General features: G+C 47.8%; 1 protein-coding gene across 5 annotated transcripts; it reads left to right on the top strand.

The window, feature by feature from the left end:
• The first annotated feature begins 556 nt into the window (after positions 1-556).
• GRM2 (glutamate metabotropic receptor 2) lies at positions 557-13,043 on the top strand. 5 transcript variants are annotated; one of them, XR_015552220.1, is made up of 7 exons: positions 557-2,944; positions 5,379-6,216; positions 7,030-8,105; positions 10,173-10,353; positions 10,598-10,997; positions 11,188-11,304; positions 12,288-12,411. XR_015552220.1 is itself a non-coding variant. In XM_087431110.1 (5 exons), the coding sequence occupies exons 1-5, from the start codon at positions 2,495-2,497 to the stop codon at positions 12,608-12,610; spliced, it is 2,868 nt and encodes a 955-aa protein (XP_087287236.1). In that variant the 5' UTR covers positions 557-2,494; the 3' UTR covers positions 12,611-13,043. The 5 variants fall into 5 exon arrangements, 3 of the variants coding, with proteins under 3 accessions (XP_087287236.1, XP_004419822.1, XP_087287238.1); XR_015552221.1 differs by lacking the exons at positions 10,598-10,997; positions 11,188-11,304; positions 12,288-12,411 and adding an exon at positions 9,255-9,409 and having other exon boundaries at positions 10,173-10,298; XM_087431110.1 differs by lacking the exons at positions 10,598-10,997; positions 11,188-11,304 and having other exon boundaries at positions 12,288-13,043.
• The last annotated feature ends 11,501 nt before the right edge of the window (positions 13,044-24,544 follow it).

Below are 24,544 nucleotides of genomic sequence, written 5' to 3' on the forward strand. Positions count from 1 at the left end.
TACTCGGACCCCCTCCCCATTTCTTCCTTCTAGTGACTCAGGCCCCAACTCTCACATGGGGCCAAAGACACATGCCCCTGCCCCAGGCCTGGCTTAGGGACTGAGCTGCAGTCCATGGGTAGGGAGAATGGATGTGAAGATAGGGACAGACTTGTCGCAGCATGCTAAGCGGTCCACCTATCTCCCACGTGCCCCCTTAACTACCTCCCAATGGCACCCTGCAACTCTAGGGCCAGCCCCTCCACGCTTGCAGATGGGAATCCATAGCACTGTGCGCACCTCCTGGGGCTCAGTGACCTTCCCAGCCCTGTGCCCCTTGCCAGCGGCCGCTCTCTGGAACGCAGTCAGACCGCGAGGTGGAGCGCCCGAGGATTCAGCACCACGCGGCGGACAGCTCCAGGTCCGTGGTCTTGCGAAGAACAGGAGCCGGAGGCGCAGGGCGAGGAGTGGTGGAGGAGTCTGGAGGGAGGCGGAGGCCCAGTTGGGAGCGGAAGATCGGGAGTGAGGAGGAACGGAGGAGGGGCTGGGGGCGGGCCGGGGCCGGGGGCGGGGCGGGCCGGGATTGAAAGCAGCGGGGCGAGCGGGCGGGCGGGCAGAGAGCGCAGAGCCGCTGAGCAAGCGGGAGGTGAAACCGTGCGCCCTCGCTCCTCTCCGTTTCTCTCGGAGACAGAACCGGGCTCGCCAGGTAGGGTAAGCCCATGGTGCCGCGGCCGCCGCCGACCTTATCGATCCTGACCCCACGTCCCGGAGTCCCACGGTCCCTCGAGTTCTGGGGCGCCCGGGCCAGGACGGGCCGGGGCGTCCAGACAGCGCTCGTCAGTAGCTCCGGGAAGAGGGAAGACAACCCCAGGAGTCCAGCCTTTCTTCCCCAGAGAACGCACGCCCTGCATCGCGCTCCCTGGTTCCTCCTGCCCCTCCGTCCTTTGGTCCGTCTTTCTGTCTGTGTCTCTGTCTTTGTCTCAGCCTCTCGGGCTCAATCTCTACCTGCCTGGATTTTGTGGCCCAGGCTCCCCTGCTGCTTGCCTCTCAGGTTCTGTGCCTGTCGAGCTTTGGTCCTGGCCGCGCCTTTGGGAGGCTCGTGGTCTTGACCATTTGGGGCCTCAGCCCCCATCTGGGTCCCTGTTCCCATCTGTGTTGGTCTTCATGCTTGCCTCTGTCTCCTGTTTGCCTGATTGAGCTGCTTCTTTCAGAGTACCCACAGGATCCCAGTTCTCTTGCCCTGGCCCCAGTGGGAGATTAACTCTGAGGAGCTGAGGGGACAAAGTGAAGAACCCCAGTCTCTGTGGCCAGGACATGGGATCCTTGAACCAGTTGCTGCCCTTCTTCAGGCTCAGTTTTTCTCTCCTAGCCTTCTCAAGTCTGCATGATTGTGAGAGCCTGTGTGGGTGTCTGGGAGGGCAGCTGGGTACAAATGATGGGGTGCAGAGTGGAAGAGGGAGGGAGAGGTCTCTGAGGGCCAGGGACAGGGTGGACAGGGCTCTGAAGCTGAGGATGAGGAGATTGGAGATGGTGACTTTCTCTGCTTGGTTCTGAGCTGAAGAGAAAACAGAGGCCAAAAGTCTCAAATAGCATTGTATGTAGAGCTAAGGTGTCCAAAAGTCTCACCTTGAGCATTGTTTGAGATTTTGACCAGATGAACTGACCCCAACCCCTGACACACATACACTCACATCTACTTTCCCTGTTGACTTAGGACCTATGGCCGCTTCGGTGTCCCTCCCTGGGGCCAGCCTCTCCACCTTGCTGTCTAACTCCCAGGGCCTAGAGTCTCTTTTACTTCTTCAGTCAGGGATCTGTGGGGATGTCTTTTTAAGAACCAGAGGCTGGGACCCTTAGGTGCTCACTTGGGCTCCAGTTTCCCTAGGGGTTGGAGACTACCCTTTAGAGACTCTTCCTTCCCTCTTCCCTGTTGGGTTCTAAGCCAGCAATTGCCCCTTTCTGGAAATCCAAGGCTCAAGATGGAGACTGGACCCCAAGATTATAACTCTGACCTGGCCTCTGCTGCAAAGCTGTTGACCTTGGGATTCTGGGAGGTTTATGCAGGTTCTTGGATGCTCTGATTCACAGTGGGAAAGGTGTTGGCTGGGGTCTCCTGTCTTCTGTCTGGGCCTCTACTTTCTGCCTCCCTTTCTCTCTGCTGAGTTTGGGATGGGCACAGGGCCCATCTCCAGACCCAGATCAGGGCAGGACTGAGAGACAGGCTAAGGGGGTGTCTTAGGAGCTTCTCAGCCTAGATAGTGACACCTCTCCCTGGTTCCTGAGTCCCTGGGAAAAGGGTTTGGGGGAGGCAGAGTCAGAAGTGGTAGCCGCTCTTAATTCCTCTTCTCCCTATCTGTTTGTCTGTCTGTCTCTCTCTGCAGGAGCTGGGTCCCTTCTCATCTCTCTTCCTGTCTTCCTTTCCTGGTCCCTGTTTCCTCCTCTCTTTGCCTTTGCTGCTTCTATCTCATCTCCTGGAGGCCCAGGCCTGCTGAACCCATCCATCCCCTTTGGGGCCATGGGATCACTGCTTGCACTCCTGGCACTGCTGCTGCTGTGGGGCGCTGTGGCTGAGGGCCCGGCCAAGAAGGTGCTGACCCTGGATGGGGACCTGGTGCTGGGTGGGCTATTCCCGGTACACCAGAAGGGGGCCTCGGCAGAGGAATGTGGTCCTGTCAATGAGCATCGCGGCATCCAGCGCCTGGAGGCCATGCTTTTTGCACTGGACCGCATCAATCGCGACCCCCGCCTGCTGCCAGGTGTGCGCCTGGGTGCGCACATACTCGACAGCTGCTCCAAGGACACACACGCCCTGGAGCAGGCACTTGACTTCGTGCGTGCCTCGCTCAGCCGCAGCGCTGATGGTTCACGCCACATCTGCCCTGATGGCTCTTATGCCACCCATGGTGATGCCCCCACTGCCATCACTGGTGTCATTGGCGGCTCCTACAGTGACGTCTCCATCCAGGTACATGGGAGCTGCCCAAATGGGGGCTGTGGAGGGAGGCTGGAGGTGGAGACCTAGAATTCTTGCTGAGCAGGGGCTCTGGGATGCCATGCATTGGAAGAGAACTGGAAGCTTCCTTTGACTAGCTTTTTACAGAAGACTAAGAAAGTGCCCCTGTCACATAATGAGGGTCGATTTGTAGAGAGCGTGCAAGGAAAACATTCCACTTCCAACACACAGATACACAGACACACATACCTGATATTAAACAGTTCTGAGAAGCTTAATAGCCAGGCCTCTTGAGTCAGAACTCCAGGTTTGAATCCTGGCTCCCTCACTTACCGTGTGACTCTGGGCGTTATTTCTCTCTTCTGTGCCTCAGTTTCCTCCTTAAAAAAGGGACTTTAACGCTTGACACTTGTAGGGTTGTGGTTAAAATTTAATGAGGTAATACATGCAAAGCATATATCAGGGGCCTCACAAGTTATAAGGGCATAATCAATATTAGCAGCTATTATTATTAACCCATTTTATAGATGAGGAAACAGACTTGGAGAGAGGGAGGCCACAAGTCAAGGCATCTACCTGCAAAGTGGAGACGTGAACCTAGAGCTCTCAGCCAAGGGCCTCCAGATCTGTCAGATCATCTATCCATGGATTTGAAAGGAGTGGAAGATAGGAGCCAGGAGCATCCCAGAGAAGAGAAACAGGGGTTGGGGGCCCAGGAGGAAGAGAAGCAGAATGCGTGTGGGAGGGTCTCCAGGGTCTGCAAGATTTGAAGGGGTGAGAAGGTGAGGGAACAAGGCCCCCCTCCTCCTGCTCTCCCACAAGGGGTCAGCAGAGGGTACTGGCCCAGCTGATGTCCTTGGGCACGCCTGGCTGCTTTAGCCCAGGTAGGATCCTCCTTCTCCCTGACTGGGTCCCACCTCTTACCTGGACCCTTAACTGCCTGGTGCCCATCATAGGCTGCTAGAAGATGAGTCCAGAACTGGGATTGGAGTTGGGGGTTGCCAGGAGGGCCTTGACTGGGGCCTCAGCTTCCTTTAGGAGGCTGGCTGAGGACCTCTGACCTGTTCAGGAGAAATGAAGCAGGAATCTGAACCATGGAGGCAGCTTCTGGCCTGGAGTGGGGGAGGCCTGCTCATCCCCCTACTGTAGGGAGTGAATTATTGGTCCTGCTAGTCCCAGCTTCTGGAGGTGGCCAGTAGTGGCTTGGACAGGTGTGGCTGTGCCTGCACCCACATCTGCAGCCCTGGCTGGGGGCAGGGATGGGTGGGAAGCCTCCCACCTGATGATGTCTTTAGGGGCCTCTGGGGTGCTCTCCCAGCAAGCACCTCTGCACAATTCTCTTCAGGGCCCCATGCATTCATCTCTAGGAGCCCAGCTACCTCCCTCTCACCCCAAGCTGCCTGCCTCCTATAGCAGGGCCCACACCTCAGCATCAGTCTGCCTTTTCCTTGTCTAGGTCAAAACAAGGCCTGGCCCTTAATTCTTATCCTGCACCTGTCAATGATTCCACCTCATTCCTACCTCTTCTCTCTTGCCCAAATTCCTATCATCTTCCATATGCCAGGCACTGTGGCCTCACATGCATCATCATTTTTATCTTCTCAGCCGCCTTCTAAGGCAGGAATGAGAAACTGAGGCCTGGAGGGGTTTGATAACTTTCCCAGGGACACAGACAGAGGTGGAAAGTATGGGGGGAGAGGGCATTGAGACTGTCAGCCTAAGAGCCTGTGTCCCAGTTGCAAATACAGGACCTAGCTCCCTCCTGTGGAACCTGCACCATGGCCTGCTCTCACCTACTCACCATCCCACCAGGTCCTTGGCTGGACCCTGCTCTTGGGTCAGAGGATGGGAGAAGGGTTGCCAGACAGCTGGTGGTAAGCAGGAAGCCTCGTTTATTTCAGGCTCAGGCATCCAATGGAGACCAACCATTGGACTCTCAGGGCTGTGGGGACCCTCAGATCTGAGTCTTCCTTCTTTGGGAGCTTTTTCCATTACCCCACAGGATTGACTCTGGGAAAGGGTTTCCTGCCCCAAACAGGTAGAGAGCTTGAGAGCCCTGAGCATCCCAGATGCCATCTAGTGTCTCCCTCTGCCCTGTGCAGCCAAGTGCCAACCTCGTTCCACCCCAGGACTTGGGTCTTCTCTTGGCTCCCTCCTTTTGCTACTGCCATATGCCTGAAGGGGACAGCAGAAGAGTTCAGGTGTGGCTCAGGCTCTGGTGCCTCAGCCCTGGGTCTTCTCTTTCCCAGCCCTTGGGAGGGGGTAGAAAACTCCCTGTGCCTAAGGGGAAGACACCTCAAGACAGGATATAGGTCTTTTGGAAGAGGGAGACCTCAGGGCTGACCATGTGGACATTGGATCCCAAGGTCGGATAGCTGTGGGGGACACTTCTGTCTCTAGCATTTGACTTGGTCTCTGATCTTTGTCCTCTCTACCCCTCCCCTAGGTGGCAAACCTCCTGCGGCTATTTCAGATCCCACAGATCAGCTATGCCTCCACCAGTGCCAAGCTGAGTGACAAGTCCCGCTATGACTACTTTGCCCGCACAGTGCCCCCTGATTTCTTCCAAGCCAAGGCCATGGCCGAGATTCTCCGCTTCTTCAACTGGACCTATGTGTCCACTGTGGCGTCCGAGGGTGACTATGGTGAGACAGGCATCGAAGCTTTTGAGCTAGAGGCCCGCGCCCGCAACATCTGTGTGGCCACCTCGGAGAAGGTGGGCCGCGCCATGAGCCGCACAGCTTTTGAGGGTGTGGTGCGAGCCCTGCTTCAGAAGCCCAGTGCCCGCGTGGCCGTCCTGTTCACCCGTTCTGAGGACGCCCGTGAGCTCCTCGCTGCCACCCAGCGCCTCAACGCCAGCTTCACCTGGGTGGCCAGTGATGGCTGGGGGGCCTTGGAGAGTGTGGTGGCAGGCAGCGAGGGGGCCGCTGAGGGTGCCATCACCATCGAGCTGGCCTCCTATCCCGTCAGTGAATTTGCCTCCTACTTCCGGAGCCTGGACCCCTGGAACAACAGCCGGAACCCCTGGTTCCGTGAGTTCTGGGAGCAGAGGTTCCGCTGCAGCTTCCGACGGCGAGACTGTGCAGCCCACTCACTGCGGGCCGTGCCCTTTGAGCAAGAGTCCAAGATCATGTTTGTGGTCAATGCAGTGTATGCCATGGCCCATGCACTGCACAATATGCACCAAGCCCTCTGCCCCAATACCACCCACCTCTGTGACGCAATGCGGCCTGTCAACGGGCGCCGCCTCTACAAGGACTTCGTGCTCAATGTCAAGTTCGATGGTAATGGTGCTGGCCAGTGTCCACCAGGCTGCTGGCCTTTGGAGGGTGAGAGGGAGCAGGCCTTCAGGTTCCATTACTTGGCTAACATAACCTACAGCAAGGAAAACATAGCCTACGGCAAGTAAGGGACTCACCCAGAGGACTGGTATCAGAGCCAGGACAAGGATGGCTAGGCAGAGAGGACTTCAACTAGAGCCAGGACTGAGGTTCTACTTTCTGAGACCCTTCCAGAGAGTAGACTTATGGCCTGGTCCTGTGCTTTGAGGGTCTCTGGTTCCTGCCTGGGCCTTGTCCTCTCATGCCTCTTTATTATGCAGGGAGTAAGACCAGGGGGCCTCATGCCTGTTCTCAGGCAGCAAAACATCAGTGAGAGTCAGAATAAGGGTGGGTTGAGAGTGAGCATCAGGATGACAGTCTATTTTCTGGGAAAATTTCTATTCCTAATCTTGTTTTTCCACTCAAGGTGGCCACAGTCTCTTCAAACCAAAAGTTATTTTAATAAAAGTTCCAGCTTTAAGAAAAATGAATGCCTCAGAGTCATCACTGTGCTTCAGGAAGCACATGGTGTGGTCTTTAGGTTTGTGGAGATGCCTGGGATTTAAGCTTGGGGTTCTCTTGGGATTTAGGGTTGAGGTTTGTGGTAGCCTCTAATTTAGGAAAACGGTTGGGGATAAGGCTGGCTTTAGTGTTAGGTGAGGATCGGAAGGATGAGGAGTGGCCTCTGTTCTTGGGTTTGTGTTCCATGTTAGGGTGAAGGTTGAGGTCACAGCAGGATGACCCACCAATCCTACCCTCTCTTCCTTCCCTCCCCAGCCCCCTTCCGCCCAGCTGACACCCACAGTGAGGTCCGCTTCGACCGCTTTGGTGACGGTATTGGCCGCTACAACATCTTCACCTATCTGCGGGCAGGCAGTGGGCACTATCGCTACCAGAAGGTGGGCTACTGGGCAGAAGGCCTGACCCTGGACACTAGACTCATCCCATGGGCCTCGCCCTCAGCTGGCCCCCTGCCTGCCTCTCGCTGCAGTGAGCCCTGCCTCCAGAATGAGGTGAAGAGCGTGCAGCCGGGGGAGGTCTGCTGCTGGCTCTGCATCCCCTGCCAGCCCTACGAGTACCGGCTGGATGAGTTCACTTGTGCTGACTGTGGCCTGGGCTACTGGCCCAACGCTAGCCTGACTGGCTGCTTCGAGCTGCCCCAGGAGTACATCCGCTGGGGGGATGCCTGGGCTGTGGGACCTGTCACCATTGCCTGCCTAGGTGCCCTGGCCACCCTTTTTGTGCTGGGCGTCTTTGTGCGACACAATGCCACACCAGTGGTCAAGGCCTCAGGCCGGGAGCTCTGCTACATCCTGTTGGGTGGTGTCTTCCTCTGCTACTGCATGACCTTCATCTTCATTGCCAAGCCATCCACAGTGGTGTGTACCTTACGGCGCCTTGGTTTGGGTACCGCCTTCTCCGTCTGCTACTCAGCCCTGCTCACCAAGACCAACCGCATTGCGCGCATCTTCGGTGGGGCCCGGGAGGGAGCCCAGCGGCCACGCTTCATCAGTCCCGCCTCGCAGGTGGCCATCTGCCTGGCACTTATCTCGGGCCAGCTGCTCATCGTGGCCACCTGGCTGGTGGTGGAGGCACCAGGCACAGGCAAGGAGACAGCCCCTGAGCGGCGGGAGGTGGTGACATTGCGCTGCAACCATCGCGATGCAAGCATGCTGGGCTCACTGGCTTACAACGTGCTCCTCATCGCGCTCTGCACGCTCTATGCCTTCAAGACCCGCAAGTGCCCTGAGAACTTCAATGAGGCCAAGTTCATCGGCTTCACCATGTACACCACCTGTATCATCTGGCTGGCCTTTCTGCCCATCTTCTATGTCACCTCCAGTGACTACCGGGTAAGCTACCTGCTACAGAAGTTGGAGGGTGGGACACTGGACCTTCTGTTTCCTGGTATCTCATTTAATCTTCTGATAACTCTGAGGCTGCAACAAGTTAAATGCTCACCTAGGGGCACAAAGCTTGTGGTGGCCCAGTTGGGACTAGACCCCAGGGGAAGGTGGGAAGGCTGAGTGGGACCTGTGGAAATGCCCAGGGAGGTAGAGGAGTTAGAGCTGAGAAGAGATTTCAGGACTTGGATGTCATCCCCTAATCTGGGAGGAGATGGGGGTGCCGAAATACGTCCAAATGAGCAGAGGTTCTGCCCTACTCCACTGAGAGGTTGGCTGCAGAAGGGGAAACCTGGTCTCTGCTCTTGGGGAGCTGCTGGGCTAGCAGGGTGATTGACCAAAGAGCTAAGTCAAGAAATGCTGCTGACTGGTTTAAGTTGACAAAAGGCCCCAGCGAGAGTGCAAAAGAGGGAGATATGTATGTGGTGGTGGTGGTGGTGGTGGTGGTGGTGGTGGTGTGTGTATATGTAGAGAATCGGGGAGGGCTTCTTGGAAGAGGAATCCTTGAACTGGGCTCTGCAGGACAGGCAGGTTTGAATAGGTAGGGCAGAGGAGGTGGGGGAGGGCAGCCAATACGGAGGCTGATTGGAGCAGAGGGTATGCATTGACTTACCATGTTGAGGAGGGGAGGCATAAATGGTGGAAAGGCAGGCAGAGGTGAAGGTGGAAAACTGGAATGCGAATGGCAGAGCTGTTGAGCCACACAGCTCCAGGGGGTACCATGCTCTGATGCAGAGCCCTGCAGTGTGGTGTGGTGCCCACTGGAGCCATGCAACTCTGGGGTTGAGAGATGAAACCAGGGAAAGCAGGAAAAGATAGAGCGAAGAAGGGCAGGAGATCTGGGGTGTAGGGTCGAAGAAGGTTAAAGCAGGTGAAAACTGTACCCTAGTTGGTGGCTTCCAAGCAAAGTTCCACCTGGCACTGAGTGTCTCAATGGGTCTCCTCAGCTTCAAGGGGCAATGGCTGCTTCAGATGGGGTGGTCAGGGAAGGCCTCTCTGAGGAGGTGACGGATGAGCTGAGCTCTGAACAATAAGAGGATCATCTTGGTGAATCTTCATGACTCTGGAGTAAACTCCGTGGCTCTCCCCGTTTTGCAGATGAAGAAACGGAGACTCAGGGAGGTTCAATCGTTTGCCTAAGGTCACTCAGCTTGGGAGTGTAGAGCAGGGTCTGAACTGACAATCTTAACAATTAAAGGAGCAGGAAAATCGAGACAAGAGCCCCTGCAGAGGCCCTTTCCCCCAGGACAGAGGTATGGTGGACAGTGCTGGGGGCCAGGATGGCTGGGCTTGGCGGCTCTTCCACCTGCTGGGCCACCTGCCTGGTGGTGGAGGCCAGGGCTGGGGAGGGAATCTGCTCTGATTCAGCCTGCATTTGCGTATTATTTGCATTTGCATGCCAATAATAAGCAGCTATGGACTCAGCTGAGACACACACAGTACCCACACATGCATCCATGTGCACACGCACACACTTGTGCACACACACATGCTTACACATATATGCATGCGGATACACACATACATGTACCCCCCACATGCTCACACATGTGCACACACAAGCATGCCTGGTATACATACAGATCTTCCCACTTACACAGACAACCATACACATGCATCTACACTCACACACACCTGCACATACTCACCACCCCTACATACACACACCCACACACATATACACTCACTCACATGTATGTACTCCATACCTGCACCTCTTCACACACACATGCCCACATACACACACACCTGCACACACACACACTCCCATGCATACATGCACCCATGCATGTTCACCCCCACAGCTGGAACTTTGGTCTCCTTGAAATGATGGTCCACTGGGGCTGACGCTGGGACTGTGCCCAATTTTTCTAGAAATCCTTTGGGGCTTGGCAAATGGACCAAGGCCCAGTGTTGGATGCTTACCCCATTTCCTATCCTGCAGCCCGGGCAGGGGGTGCTGAGGCAGGGCCCAGGCCTTTGGGCCAGACTCATCCTTGACCTCACCCATCGCAGGTGCAGACCACCACCATGTGTGTGTCAGTCAGCCTCAGCGGCTCTGTGGTTCTTGGCTGTCTCTTCGCACCCAAGCTGCACATCATCCTCTTCCAGCCACAGAAGAATGTGGTTAGCCACCGTGTGCCCACCAGCCGCTTTGGCAGCGCTGCCGCCAGGGCCAGCTCCAGCCTTGGCCAAGGTCAGCATACAACTAAGCACCCCTCTCCGCCTGTGCTCCCTCTCCCTGCCTCAGCTCCGCAGCTTGGGGGCCACTCCCTGGGTTGCTGAGATTCCTTGGCTAGGCGCAGAGTGCCTCCTAGATGAAGCTGGACAGAAGAGGGTGGGGTGGAGAGGAGCCTCCTTTGGCAGCCCTGCTTCCCCTGCTGCCTGCCCTCTATGGAGGACCTCAGGGTCGGCCCCAACCTCTGGTTTCCTTTCCGTAGGGTCTGGCTCCCAGTTTGTCCCCACTGTTTGCAATGGCCGCGAGGTGGTGGACTCAACAACGTCATCACTTTGAGGACCCCACACTCCTGCCTTGACACGGTTGCTCCCTGGAACCTGGTGCAGACCCACATCCAGGGCCAGGAGGAAGTTGGCTAGAGCACTGCAATAACACCAACCCCGTGCCCACCCCCAGAGCCACTTACCTACCTACTTACTCCAACCCTTCAGAGTCAGAAGTCAGCGTCCTTGGCCCAGGAGCCTCTGCAATGGCCACCACCTGCCCTTGCAGCGTGTCCCCTCCTTGCCAGGCCCAGGACTCGGAAAGGAGCAAGCCAGGGTCTACTCTGCCCTGGAACAGGGTGGCTGAGGACTGTAGGCCCCAACCTCCAATCAGCAAAGGTGCTTCCAGCCTTGCCCCTCCCTCCTTCTAGGACCTTTTTAATTTTTTATATAAGTTATTGTGGGATGGGGAGGGGGGTTAGTGTGGGGGCCGTTCCTCCCCCTGTAGTAGTTTGTCTTGTGGTTTATTTTGTATTATCTGTAAATAAACTGTCTTTATTAAAAAAGTCATTCTTTGCCCTTGACCCAGGGAGGCCCCTCATGCCCGCCACAGTCTCCTAACCTTCATTTTGCCGGTATTTGTTGACTCTGCCCTGTGCCTGCTGTTAGGACCTGGCAGCCACCAAGACAGATCCAGCCCTGCCTGGTGAGGAGACAGAAAATGAATAAGCCATCGTCTCTTAAAAAGAGCCACTGCAGACTGGCCAAGGCACTAGTGGGGCGAGGGCAGGATGTTTAAATGGACGCAGGCTCATCTGGCATTCCAGGGGGGACGTGGAAGGTGTGGGTGATAGGGCAGGAGCGGCAGCTAACTGTGACCCCTGGGAACTGCAGTCTTTTCCACGGCCGGCTTGCCTGGCACTTGGAGGAGCCTTGGTCAGCACAGAACCAGGCTGAGTGTTTGGTGTAGAGGGAACCAAGGGGAGGCACCAGACCGAACATCGCCTGTTTACATGGCATGTACAAAGCCAGAAAGAGCTCGTGAGGAGGGAGGAGATGAAGCAGGAAGGGCAGAGGCTGGGCAGCTGAACAGGCCATCTGCTGTCTGGCCTGATGAGAGGTGGGAGAATGCGGCCTTTCTCCAATCCCTGGAGGAGCTCTGGCCCATGGCTGGGTGGTGGAGCCGAGCGCTCCTTGAACATCCTCTACATTTGCCGTCTGCAGCTCACCAGCAGAGGGCGCAGAGACACAGTCTCAGCCACTTGGCTCAGCTGGGCTACCGCTGCCCTCCCGTGGCCTAGCAGGGCAGTGGGCACCGAACCCAAACAGGAGCATAAGAACCTGGCAGCTTCTGGGGAACCCCCAGACTGCCGAATCTCAGAGGGACAAGGTCCTGTGTTGGGAGACAGGCAGGCGGGGAACATTTGTTATTTTTTTATTTTTATTTTTTTTAAATTTTTTGTTTATTGCAGTAACATTGGTTTATAACGTTGTAAAAATTTCAGGTGTACATCATTGTACTTCTATTTCTGCATAGATTACATCATGTTCACCACCAAAATACTAATTACAACCCATCACCACACACATGTACCCAATTATCCCTTTCACCCTCCTCCCTCCCCCCTTCCCCTCTGGTAACCACCAATCCAATCTCTGTCCCTATGTGTTTGTTTATTGTTGTTACAGAACTACCATATGATCCAGCTATTCCACTGTTGGGTATTTATCCAAAGAACTTGAAAACACCAATTTGCAAAGGTACATGCACCCCTGTGTTCATTGCAGCCTTATTCACGATAGCCAAGACTTGGAAGCAACCTAAGTGCCCATCAAGGGACGAATGGATAAAAAAGCTGTGGTATATATACACAATGGAATACTACTCAGCCATAAGAAACGATGAAATCCAGCCATTTGTGACAACATGGATGGACATTGAGGGCATGATGCAAAGTGAAATAAGTCAGAGGGAGAAGGTCAAATACCGTATGATTTCCTTCATTAAGTAGTACATTTGTTATTTTTAAGTGAACTCATTTGCATCTACAGGACCAGCGAGTCTGTGGAAATTTGGGTTAACATTAAAAAAATGGAAACGGGCCTGCCCGATTGTGTAGTGGTTGGGTTTGTGTGCTCTGCTTCAACGGCCTGGGGTTCGCAGGTTCAGATCCCAGGCGCGGACATATACACCGCTTGTCAAGCCATGCCGTGGCTTGACACATGCAAAGTGGAGGAGGATTGACCCAGATGTTACCTCAGGGACAATCTTCCTCAAGCAAAAAGAGGAGGATTGGCAACAGATGTTAGCTCAGGGCCAATCTTCCTCACCAAAAAAAAAAAAAAAAAAGGAAAACAGAAAACTAGAAAAAGAAAATTGCAGGAATGGCTCTTCTTCTCCAGCCAGTATTTGGGGTGTAGGAATGCCAAATAAAATACAGAATGCCCAGTTAAATTTGAATGTCATATAAACAATGAATAATTTTTTAGTGTAAGTGTGTCCCATGCAATATTTGGGACATACTTATACTAAATATTTTTGTTATTTATCTGACATTCAAATTTAACTGGGCATCCTGTATTTTCATTTGCTAATTTTGGCAACCCTGTTGAGGTATCTGTTCCAGATCCCTGGCCCCAAATGACCCAGGCCTGGATGCAGCCCCCAGTAGCTGGATACCAGGGCACTGTACCCCGTGGGACCTGCAATGCTGTTCCCTGCTTCCAGTGTGACCTTTTCTGGGTCTTCCTGCCAAACTGGACCCAGGGAACATTTACCCACCCTCCCAGCCCCTGGACAGACCAAGACAGAGCTCTGATCCTCTTCCACCTGTAAAGCAGCCCTCCTTCGCATGGCTCAGGGACAATTTCCTTAAAATGTAATAATAATAATAATTTTTAAAAGCTAGTAATTAACATGGTTCACAGCTAAAAAGGAACAAAGGGTGTTCAGTGAAGAATATCCTTCTATCCCTGCCACCCCTCTAGGGGGAAGGACCCAGAGGTCTGGGGGTCAGGGGAGAGGGCAGGAGGTAGGTGAAGAATTCCTAAGGGCCAGTCCTCTCATCTGTCAGCCACATTCCTTTCCTTCCACTGGCCTCATCGTCCTTCCCTTGCCATCCCCACCACCCCCTACCGCTGCCTCCCCAACAGTGTTGTAGGTGGAGGATCTCTTGGCCTTCACTCCTCAACTCTCAACCCTTATCACATATCACTAAGATCAATCCCTTCCAGCTCCCCTTGCCTCCAGTCCTTCTCCCAGTCCTGAGTGGCCTGGGTTTATGTCTTCACTCTCCTCTCCAATACCATGTCCATGTCCCCTGACACAAAGCCCTGACACTTCTGCCTGGGAAGGGGGTGGGGGCTCAGGGGTCTCTATTGGGCTGACCTTGCTCATGTGACACATGGATTCCTCAAAGGAGAGCCCTGCCCTTTCTGGGGACTGAAGAGCAGAGACACCAAGCATTTGGGGTTCTCTCCCACCCTAAGGAGCTACCCATTCTGGTGAATTGACTGTCCTTGAGCATAATCCCCAGTGTCAACTTAAAAATAAAACAGCCAGTTACCACCAGCAAAATTAGTTTATTCAGGAATAGCCAGAGGAATTACAATTCAGGAAATGCAAGCTGTGGTGGACCATAGGCAAATACAGAGAACAAAGGAAGGGAGCTTGTTTTTGTTGTTTTTTTGCTGTTTTAATAGTTTTTAACATTGTGAAATTTTGGGTTGTACATTTTTGTTTGTCCATCACCATATATATGTCTCCGGAAGGGAGCTTGTTTTTATAGAGAAAGGGGGGGAATTGGGAAAGGCTGTTCTAAACAAAAATTCATTGGAGGAAATTAAGAGTTCAGGATGGCTGCAGCTTCTCATCAGCTGAACTGTGACATTTCTCATTGGCTGGTCTGTTGCTGGGCAAAGAGAAAATCTTTCTTCCTCCTGCTGGAATAGTAAAGTAGTTGCACTTGCTACCCACAATTGTAAAGTAAACTGCAAAAGACAGTGTGTACATGACAGGTCCCCCTGCAGGGCTTCCCTGACTCCATTTTATAATTTATTTATTTATTTATTTCCCCCAAAGCCCCAGTAGATAGTTGTATGTCATAGTTGCACAGCCTTCTAGTTGCTGTGTGTGGGACGTGGCCTCAGCATGGCCGGAGAAGCGGTGCATCGGTGTGTGCTGTGTGCCCGGGATCCGAACCCCGGGCCGCCAGCAGCGGAGCGCACGCACTTAACTGCTAAGCCACGGGGCCGGCCCACCTGACTCCATTTTAAATGTTTTCCCTTTATATATTAATTTTTAAACCAGTTTGCTTTGCTTGTGTAGCCAGAGTTTACCCTGGGGCATGGTTGTTTCTCCCCGTGGCTTTGTTCAAAGAACCTCCCAGCCCCACTTCCATCTTTTACCTGTCTCTTGTATTGGTCCTGTGCAAACAACAGGGTAGCCCTCAGCTTCTCTGGGTGTGCCTGACTCTCTCACTCAGCCATGAGTCCCTATGGCTTGGGTGAGGGTGGTTCAGGTCCCCTCTACTAACTGCTCCCCCAGTCCTGGCATGGGGTCAGGGGGAGTGAGCCCTTTCCAGGAGCAGACCCTTGAGACAGAATATCATAATCCAATAAGAAGTTAGTGATGTATTGAGCAGAGTTTTTGGGAACAAAAAATGGAGATGAAGGGATGACATGGAGCCAGGAATAAGATTCAAGCTCTTCTATATCCCCGAATCCTGTGGGGCACCTTGCCCCAGAGTTACATTCATGCCAGAGCTCGCTCTCTCTGTTTCTCCCACCCCACCCTGGGTGCTCTTGCCTCTTCTCCTGGAGTGGGGGTCATGGGAGGTAGAGGGGAAAGGAGGGGTCACTGAAGGTCTCAAAACTCTCTGAAAATGTCCCCATCCCAACCTCCTGCAGAAAAAGGAAAGAAGCCTACCACTCCCACTGCCCATGGGCCAGTGGGGCATTAAGCACTAAAGATGAGGGAGAGGGGCTGAATCTGGGGAAAGCAGGGGAAGGAAAAAGGCAGAGGTTAAAGGGAAGGGAAAAGGAGGGAGGAGGGAAATGGAGGAGACCTGGGGGGAGATGTAGGGAGCCAGGAGGAGGAGCAGGAGGAAGAAAGTAAAACATGTAAGCTTTAAACCCTGAATGAAGGCTGTCACCAAGATGTCAGGTTTTTGCTTTTTTTGAAGAAAAATCACTTTATTCTTTCCGTGAAAACAATATATGCTCCTTATAAACAGTTTAAGCATTGCAGAAAAGTAGAAAAAGAAAATAAAAGTGTTAACCAAGTTTCATCATTCAAATATAACCATCATTAACATTTCTGGTATAGCATCTTAGACATATTTCTATGCAGTTTTACAGATAGAAGAAGAGATAGAAATACTTTCTAAAAATGGGATCGTGCCATATGTCTATTTTTTTTTTAGTGAAGAAGATTTAATTTTACTTGATTCTAGTTGAAGAAAATGAATCTGAAGTGAAACTGAAGAAATTCTTGAACTTCACGTACATTTCTTCACCACAAAAGATATTTTTCCCCCTTAAAGTTCCCTGTAAGCTTGAGAAAAGAGACAGAGCGACATTTAGAGGTAAACATTCCTTTAGTTTCAGGGAATCTGGGGAGAGTTTGACCCATGATTCAAGCCCTGCCTATCACACACTGCACCTGCTCCTGGGGATTGTTGACTGTCTAACCTGTCTTTTACACACTGCTGCCACACTCAACAGTGGGAGAGAGGCAGACACCCACAGGTGCCAGGTGGCTAGCAAGGTATTTCAGCAGAGTGACTCCTGGCCCTGCAGCTTCTCTGTGCTGATGTGGTCTGTACTGCTGCCGCTTCCCAGCCCTCAGGAATGGCAGCATGAGAAGCTGCGTCTGGGTTCCTGAGAGGGCCCTGGGGTTCTGGGTTCCCTTTTCTGGATCCTTTCTCCAAGCAAAATAAACTTGGTGCTGAAACAGCCTCTAGTGTCTTGTGAGTTTGATTCACGAAATCTGGCGGTCTTGAAACTCACTCTGGTGGTCTTGCAGCCTCATTGTGTTTTTTTATTAACCATATTTTCATTGTAGACCGTGATGATTGATTCCTTGTTGAGAAATTGCGAACATTAGCATTATTAGTAGTTTTACATTGTCTGGTTTTATCACGTTTAAATTCTGTTTCGTAACAGTACTTTCCTTAGTTGTTTAGTATTCATTCTATATCTAATGTTGCCACAGGTCACCACAGTCCTTTTACTTCTGCTTCTCCATTCCTGAGTTCTAACTTTTGATTTACTTTTAATTGTTGAGATTTTGTTAAGTAGCTTTTATTTTTCATGAAAGGCTCATGGTCCCCATATTCTGAGTTATTTTATATTTGACAATACTCTTTCTCCCTCTTTTCATGTATGTTATTACAAAGATTAGGCTTTATTATTTTATTTTACCAAATTTTAATACAACTCATTTTAATAAAAAGACACTCTTGCCTCCAATTATTACTTCCCGTTTTTATTATGAAAATTTTATTTATATATAAAAAAGTAGAATACCTCCATGAACTCATTAGCTACCTTTAGAATTATCAACCTCTGGCCAATATTTTTTTCTTATATGCCCCCTTTCTTTTCCTCCCATGCCTTCCAGGATTTTTAAAATGTAAATTCAGGGTGGTACTCTTATCCTTTCAATTAAATAATATATAACATTTATTGAGCATTTACTGTGTTCTGCACACTGTTATTGTATATTTATGTTATTGTACATATTGTACTTAGGTTATTTCATTTAATCCAATAGCCATATCAGGTATACTCTATTAATATACCCATTACACAGATGTGAAATAAATTTTTTTATTGAAAAATGCACACAGTTTACGGAGGTAAATCTCAATGAATTTTTTCACAAAGTGAACACACCATTTAACCATCACTCAGATTAGTGATTAGCCTCTTGACTTTTTACTTGAATAAAAGATTGACTGGTTTTAGTATTTTGGGGTCCGTGTTCTTTCTTTCTTTTTTCTCCATGAGGAAGATCAGCCCTGAGCTAACATCCAATGCTGATCCTCCTCTTTTTGCTGAGGAAGACTGGCCCTGGGCTAACATCCGTGCCCATCTTCCTCTACTTTATACATGGGACATTGCCACAGCATGGCTTGACAAGCGGTGTATCGGTGCACGCCTGGGATCCGAACCTGCAAACCCTAGGCCACTGAAGTGGAGCATGCACACTTAACTGCTCTGCCACCGGGCCGGCCCCTCCATATTATTTCTTTTAAAAAATTTAATTTTATATTATTTTATTTTTATTATTATTTAAACTTTTTAGAGGCTGGCCCAGTGGCACAGTGGTTAAGTTCGCGCGCTCTGCTTTGGCGGCCCAGGGTTCGTGAGTTTGGATCCTGGGCACCGACAGATGCACCACTCATCAAGCCATGCTGTGGCAATGTCCCATGTATAAAATAGAGGAAGATGGGCACGGATGTTAGCTGAGGGCTAATCTTTCTCAGCAAAAAGAGGAAGATTGGCAGTGGATATTAGCCCAGGGCTGACCTCCCTCACCAAAAAAAAAAAAAAAAAAAAAAAAATTTTTTTTAAACAGTTTTTGATTTATAAGAAAATTGTAAAGATAGTACAGAGTTCCCACATACCCTACATCCAGATTCCTCTATTATTAACATTTTATATTAGTAAATTAGTAACAAATAGTACATTTGTTACAATTAATGGACAAATATTGATACATTAGTATTAACTAAAAATCCTTAGTTTATTCAGATTTCCTAGTTTTTACCTAATATTCTTTTTCTGTTCCAGGGTCCCATCCAGGATACCACATTATATTTAGTCATCATGTCTCCTTAAGCTCTGTTGGAGGAGGTCATTGAGGGGACATGAATGCTAGTTGACCCGAGAGCTTGACTCCGGCAATCGGAGGCTCCTCATTCCCTCCTCTGGTGTTGGAATGTACCTTCTCCCCACCATTCTCACAGTGGAATCCGTTTTAAGGATGCAGCCATGAGACAGCAGTGCATTTTTGAGACCATCTGGATGGTTTATGTGACTGAACCCAGTTAAGGCCTCTAAACAAACTTTTTAGATCTTGGCAGGGAGGTGCAGAGGTCTATTCGTCTCGTGGCTGCCCAAGATAAACCTTGTAAGTTCCCTTTCTTGTTAAAACTGCCACTTACCAATCTGGAGTGGTCTGCTTCTTTTCTTTGGTGTCTCCTTGTCCTCCGAGTATGGGGCCAGTTTGCCAACTAACAGGCTCCTCTTTCAAAAAAATTTTTTATATATCTCTTTTTTCCCCCCAGTTTTATTGAAATATAATTGACATGCATTGCTGTATAAGTTTAAGGTGTACAGCATAATGGTTTGACTTACATATATTGTGAAATGTTTACCACATTAAGTTTAGTTAGCATCTATCATCTCATATTGACACAATAAAAAGACAAAGCAAAAAAAGAAAAGAAAAATTTTTCCTTGTGATGAGAACTCTTAGGATTTAAACTCTTAACAACTTTCATATATATCACACAGCAATGTTAACTATAGCCATCATGTTGTACATTACATCCCTAGTACTTATTTCTCTTATAACTGGAAGTTTGTACCTTTTTACCACCATCCTCATGGTCCACACTCTGTCCTTCAGAATTTGGTAAATGTTTCTCCATTGTCTTCTAGCTTTGAGTGTTGCTGTAGAGAAGTCTGATGCCTGTCTGATTTTAAAACAAATATTGAGGAGTAGTCTACATATACAGTAGTCTACTATACATGCAGTAGTCTATGCATAAAATGCATAGATTTTAAGAGTACAATTCTGTGAATTTTGACAAATGTGTACACCCATGTAAACATCACCCAAATCTAGATGTAGAACTTTCCCATTACTCCCGAAAGGTCCCTCAGGCTTCTTTCAACTAACTACCACCTCCTCCCAGAGACGACCATTGTTCTGATTTTGATCACCATAGACTTGTTTTGCCTGTTCTTTATATAAATCGAATCATACCATATGTACTCTTTTGTGTCTGACTTTTTTCTCTCAATCTCGTTTATGTGATTCATCCATGTTGCTGTATCAGACCTTCGTTCCTTTTCTTTCTTTTTTTTTTCTTTCTTTTTTATTGCACTAACATTGGTATGTAACATTGTATAAATTTCAGGCATGCATCATTGTACTTCTATTTCTGCATTGATTACAATATGTTCACCACCCAAATACTAATTACAATCCATCACCACACACATGTGCCTAGTTATCCCTTTCGCCCTCCTCCCTCCCCCCTTCCCCTCTGGTAACCACCAATCCAATCTCTGTCTCTATGTGTTTATTTGTTGTTGTTATTATCTTCTACTTATGAGGGAGATCCTACGGTATTTGACCTTCTCCCTCTGACTTATTTCGCTTTTCATAGCTGAGTAGTGTTCATTGTACAAATACATCATAATTTGGTTACCCAGTCTCCCGTTGATGTATATTTGGATTGTTTCCAATTTTTAAAGCTGTTATAAATATATCTACTATGAACACTTCTGAGCAAGTCTTTTTGTGGACATAGGTTTTCAGTTTTCTCTAGTGAATGCCTAAGAGTGAAATGGCTGATTCGTAGGGTCAGTGTTTTTTAATTTTTATTAGAACTTGCCAAATGGTTTTCTCAAGTGGTTGTGCCATTTTACAGCAATACATAAGAATTCCAGATACTCCACCTCCTTGCCATCATCAGCCTTTTTAACTCTAGTGAGTGTGTAGTGGTATCTTATTGTGGTTTTAATTTGTATTTCTCTGGTGATTAGTTATACAGAGCATCTTCTCATGTACTTTTTGGCTATTCATCTATCTTCTTTTTTGAAGTATTTGTTCCAGTCTTTTGCCCATTTTTATTGGGTTATTTATCTTTTAATATTGATTTATAGGAGTTCTTTATATATTCAGGATGAGTCCTTTATCAGATAAATGTATTGTGAATCGTTTTCCTTACTCGCTTTTAATTATCTTACTCCATTAATGAGCAAAGATTTTAATTTTGCTGAAGTACAGTTTATCCATTTTTTTATAGTTAGTGCCTTTTATGTCCTGTCCAAGAAATATTTGCTTGCTCCAAGTTCGTCAAAATATTCTCCTATTTTTTTGGTCTGTACTTTTCTTTTAACAGGGTGAAATTAACATAACATAAAACTAACCATTTTAAAGTGAGCAGTTCAGGGGCTGGCCCCATGGCGTAGCAGGTAAGTGCATGTGCTCCACTGCTGGTGGCCTGGGTTTGGATCCCGGGTGCGCACCAACGCACCGCTTGTCAGGCCATGCTGTGGCGGCGTCCCATATAAAGTGGAGGAAGACGGGCACAGATGTTAGCCCAGGGTCGGTCTTCCTCAGCAAAAAGAGGAGGATTGGCATGGATGTTAGCTCAGGGGTGATCTTCCTCACACACACACACACACACACAAGTGAGCAATTCAGTGGCATTTAGTACTTTCACAGTGTTGCATAACCAACACCTCTATCTAGTTCCAAAACATTTCCATCACTCCAAAGGAAACCCTGTACCCATTAACCAGTTACTCCCCATTCCTCCCTCCTCCAGCCCCTGGCAAAACCACCAATCTTCTTTCTATCTCTATTCATTTGCCTATTCTGGATATTACATATAAATGGAATCATGCAGTATATGACCTTGTGTGTCTGGCTTCTTTCACTTAGCATAATGTTTTTGATATTTATCCATGTCGTATTATTTATTAGTACATCATTCTTTTTAATGGCTGAATAATATTCTATTGTATGTGTATACCACATTTTTCTTATCCATTCATTCATTGATGAACATTTGGGTTGTTTCCACCTTTTTTCTATGGCGAATAGTGCTGGTATAAACGTTCATGTACAAGTATTTATCTGAGTACTTGTTCTCTATTCTTGTGGGGTATACAACTAGGATTGAAATTGCCAGATCATATGGTAATTCTATGTTTAATATTTTGAGGAACCACAGCTGAACCATTTTATATTCCCACCAGCAATATATTAGAGTGCCCTTTATCATGTTGAAGATCTTCCATTCCTTGTTTTCTGAATGTTTTTATCATGGAAGGATGTTGGATTTTGTCAACAGCTTTGACTTTATCAATTGAGATGATCATGTGATTTTTTTCCATTTGTTCTGTTGATATGTTATATTACATTAAATGGTTTTGTATGTTGAACCAATCTTAAATTCTGGGAATAAATCCCACTTGGTCATGGTGTACTATCCATGGTGTACTATCCCTTGATATACAAAGGTGTACATTAAAAGGATCTGCTTTATTAGTATTTTGTTGAGTATTTTTGCGTCTATATTCATAAGGGTTATTGATCTACAGTTTTCTTTTCTGTGATGTCCTTGTCTGGCTTTGATATGAGGATAATACTGGCCTCATAGAATGAGTTAGGAAGTGTTTTCTCTTCTTCTATTTTCTGGAAGAGTTTGAAAAGGATTGGTGTTAATTCTTCTTTAAAGGTTTGGTAGAATTCACTAGTGAAGCCACCTGATCCTGAATTTTTCTTGTTGGGAGGTTTTTGATTAATGATTCAATGTCTTTGTTATGGGTCTATTCAGATTTTCTATTTCTTCTTGGGTCAATTTTGGTAATTTGTGTGTTTCTAAGAATTTTTCCATTTCTTCTATGTTACCCAGTTTATTGGAGTACAATTGTTCATAGTTTTCTCTTATAATTCTTTTTAAAACCACTTTATTGAGGCATGATTGATATACAAAAAGCTGTACATATTTAATGTATATGACTTGATAAGTTTGGAGATACGTATACACCCTTGAGACCATCACCAAAATCAAGGCTATAAACTTATCCATCAGCTCCAAAAGATTCCTTTCATCCCCCATTATTTATTAAATTAAAATTTCTTTTTCTTTTGTGGTAAGAGCATGTAACATAAGATCTAACTTCTTAGCAAATTTTTAAGTATACAATACAGTATTGTTAATTATAAGCTCTATGTTGTACAGTAGATCTCCAGAATTTTCTCATTTTGCATAAATGAAACTTTGTACCCTTTGACTGACACCTCTCCATTTCCCCCTTCTCCCAACCCTGATAATCATTATTCTACTCTCTCTGAGTTTGGCTATTTTGGATTCCTCATAAAATTGGGATCATGCAGTAATTTTTCCTTCTGTGTCTGGCTTATTTCACTTAGCATAATGTCCAGGTCCATCCACATTGTTGCAAATGGCAGGATTTCCTTCTTTTTTTATGGCTGAATTATATATATATATATATATATATATATATATATAGCATTTTCTTTTTCCTGTTTCCTTGTCTGTCAATGGATATTTAGGTTGTTTCCATATCCTTTTTGTTATTAGTACCATTGAGTCGATTCTGACTCCTAGCAACCCTGTGTACAGCAGAGTGGAACACTGCTCAGTCTTTTTGCACCATCCTCTCACCTTTGGCACTATATAAGACAATGCTCTGCTGCTATTCATAGGGTTTTCATAGCCAGTTTCTTCAGAAGTGGTGGTCAGGTCCTTCTTCTTAGTCTGTCTTAGTCTGGAAGCTCCACTGAAACCTGTCCACCATGGATGACCCTGCTGGTATTTGAAATACTGGTGGCATAGCTTTCAGCGTCACAGCAACACACAGCCACCACAGTATAACAACTGACAGATGGATGGTATGGTTCCCTGACTGAGAAATAAACCCAGGACGTGGTAGTGAGAGGGCCGAATCTTAGACCAGCAGGGCTGGCTTTCATATCTTGGGTATTGTGAATAATGTTACAATGAACATAGGAGTACAGATATATCTTTGAGATACTGGCTTCAATTCCTTTGGATTTACACCCAGAATTGGGATTGATTAATCAAATGGTAATTGTATTTTTAATTCTTTGAGGAGCCTCCATACTGTTTTCCATGGTGGCTGTACCAATTTACATTTTCACTAGCAATGTACAAGGATTCCCTTTTCTCCACCAACACTTGTTATCTTTTGTGGAGTTTTTTTGGTGATAGGCATTCTAATAGGTGTGAGATGATATCTCATTGTGGTTTTGATTTGCATTTCCCTGATGATTAGTGATGTTGAGCATCTTATTCTGGGATTCTCATTATGCATATTTTGGTACTCTTGATGGTGTCCCACATGTCTCTTAAGCCCTGCTAGTTTTTCTTCATTCTTTTTTATTTCTTCTCCTCAGACTGGATAATTTCAATTGGCTTATTTTCAAGTTCACTGATTGTTTCTTCTGCCTGCTGAAATCTGCTATTGAAACCTTCTAGTGGGTTTTAATTTCAGTTATTGTACATTTCAACTCCAGAATTTCTATTTTGTTCCTTTTTATAATTTCTAGCTCTTTATTAATTTTCTCTATTTGTTCATACATTTTTGTCCAAGTTTCCTTTAGTTCTTCATCCTTGGTGTCCTATAGCTCTTTGAGAATATTTAAGACAGTTGATTTAAAGTCTTTGTCTAGTAGGTCTAATGTCTGTGCCTCCTCAGAGAAAATTTCTGTTAATGTCTTCTGTGAATGGGTCATACTTTCTTGTTTCTTTGCATGTTTTGTATTTTTTTTGTTGAAAACTGGACATTTTGAATATTACAATGTGGTAAATCTGGAAATCAGAGTCTTCTCCCTAAAGGTGTGTTTTTGTTGCTTGCTATGGGCTGTGGTTTTTTGGTTAATGACTTTTCTAAATTATTTTTTTTAAATCTGCATTCTTTTTAACATGTGGTCTCTGAAGTCTATCTTCCTTTAGCTGTGTTCAGCTAGTGATTTGATGGAAATTTTCTTGAATGCCAGGAGAGAGAGGAGAAAAAAGAAAGGAAAAGAAACTCTCCTAGTTTTTGCAGTTTGGTTCTGCACTGGGACACTCCTTCAACACGTAGCCAGGCTATTTAGAACTCTGCCTTAGCCTTCATTTTCTGTTTTCACTGAGCTTAGAGATCAGATG

This window comes from Ceratotherium simum, chromosome 5 (assembly GCF_057802395.1).
Source record: "Ceratotherium simum simum isolate JZ-2026a chromosome 5, ASM5780239v1, whole genome shotgun sequence".
Lineage (NCBI taxonomy): Eukaryota > Metazoa > Chordata > Mammalia > Perissodactyla > Rhinocerotidae > Ceratotherium > Ceratotherium simum.

Coding starts and splice junctions, on each gene's coding strand:
- GRM2 (XM_087431110.1), top strand. CDS start 2,495: ATGGGATCACTGCTTGCACTCCTGGCACTGCTGCTGCTGTGGGGCGCT. Junction 6,217..7,029: donor GCTCAATGTCAAGTTCGATG/GTAATGGTGCTG, acceptor TTCCCTCCCCAG/CCCCCTTCCGCCCAGCTGAC. Junction 10,354..12,287: donor CAGCTCCAGCCTTGGCCAAG/GTCAGCATACAA, acceptor TTGTTGTTACAG/AACTACCATATGATCCAGCT.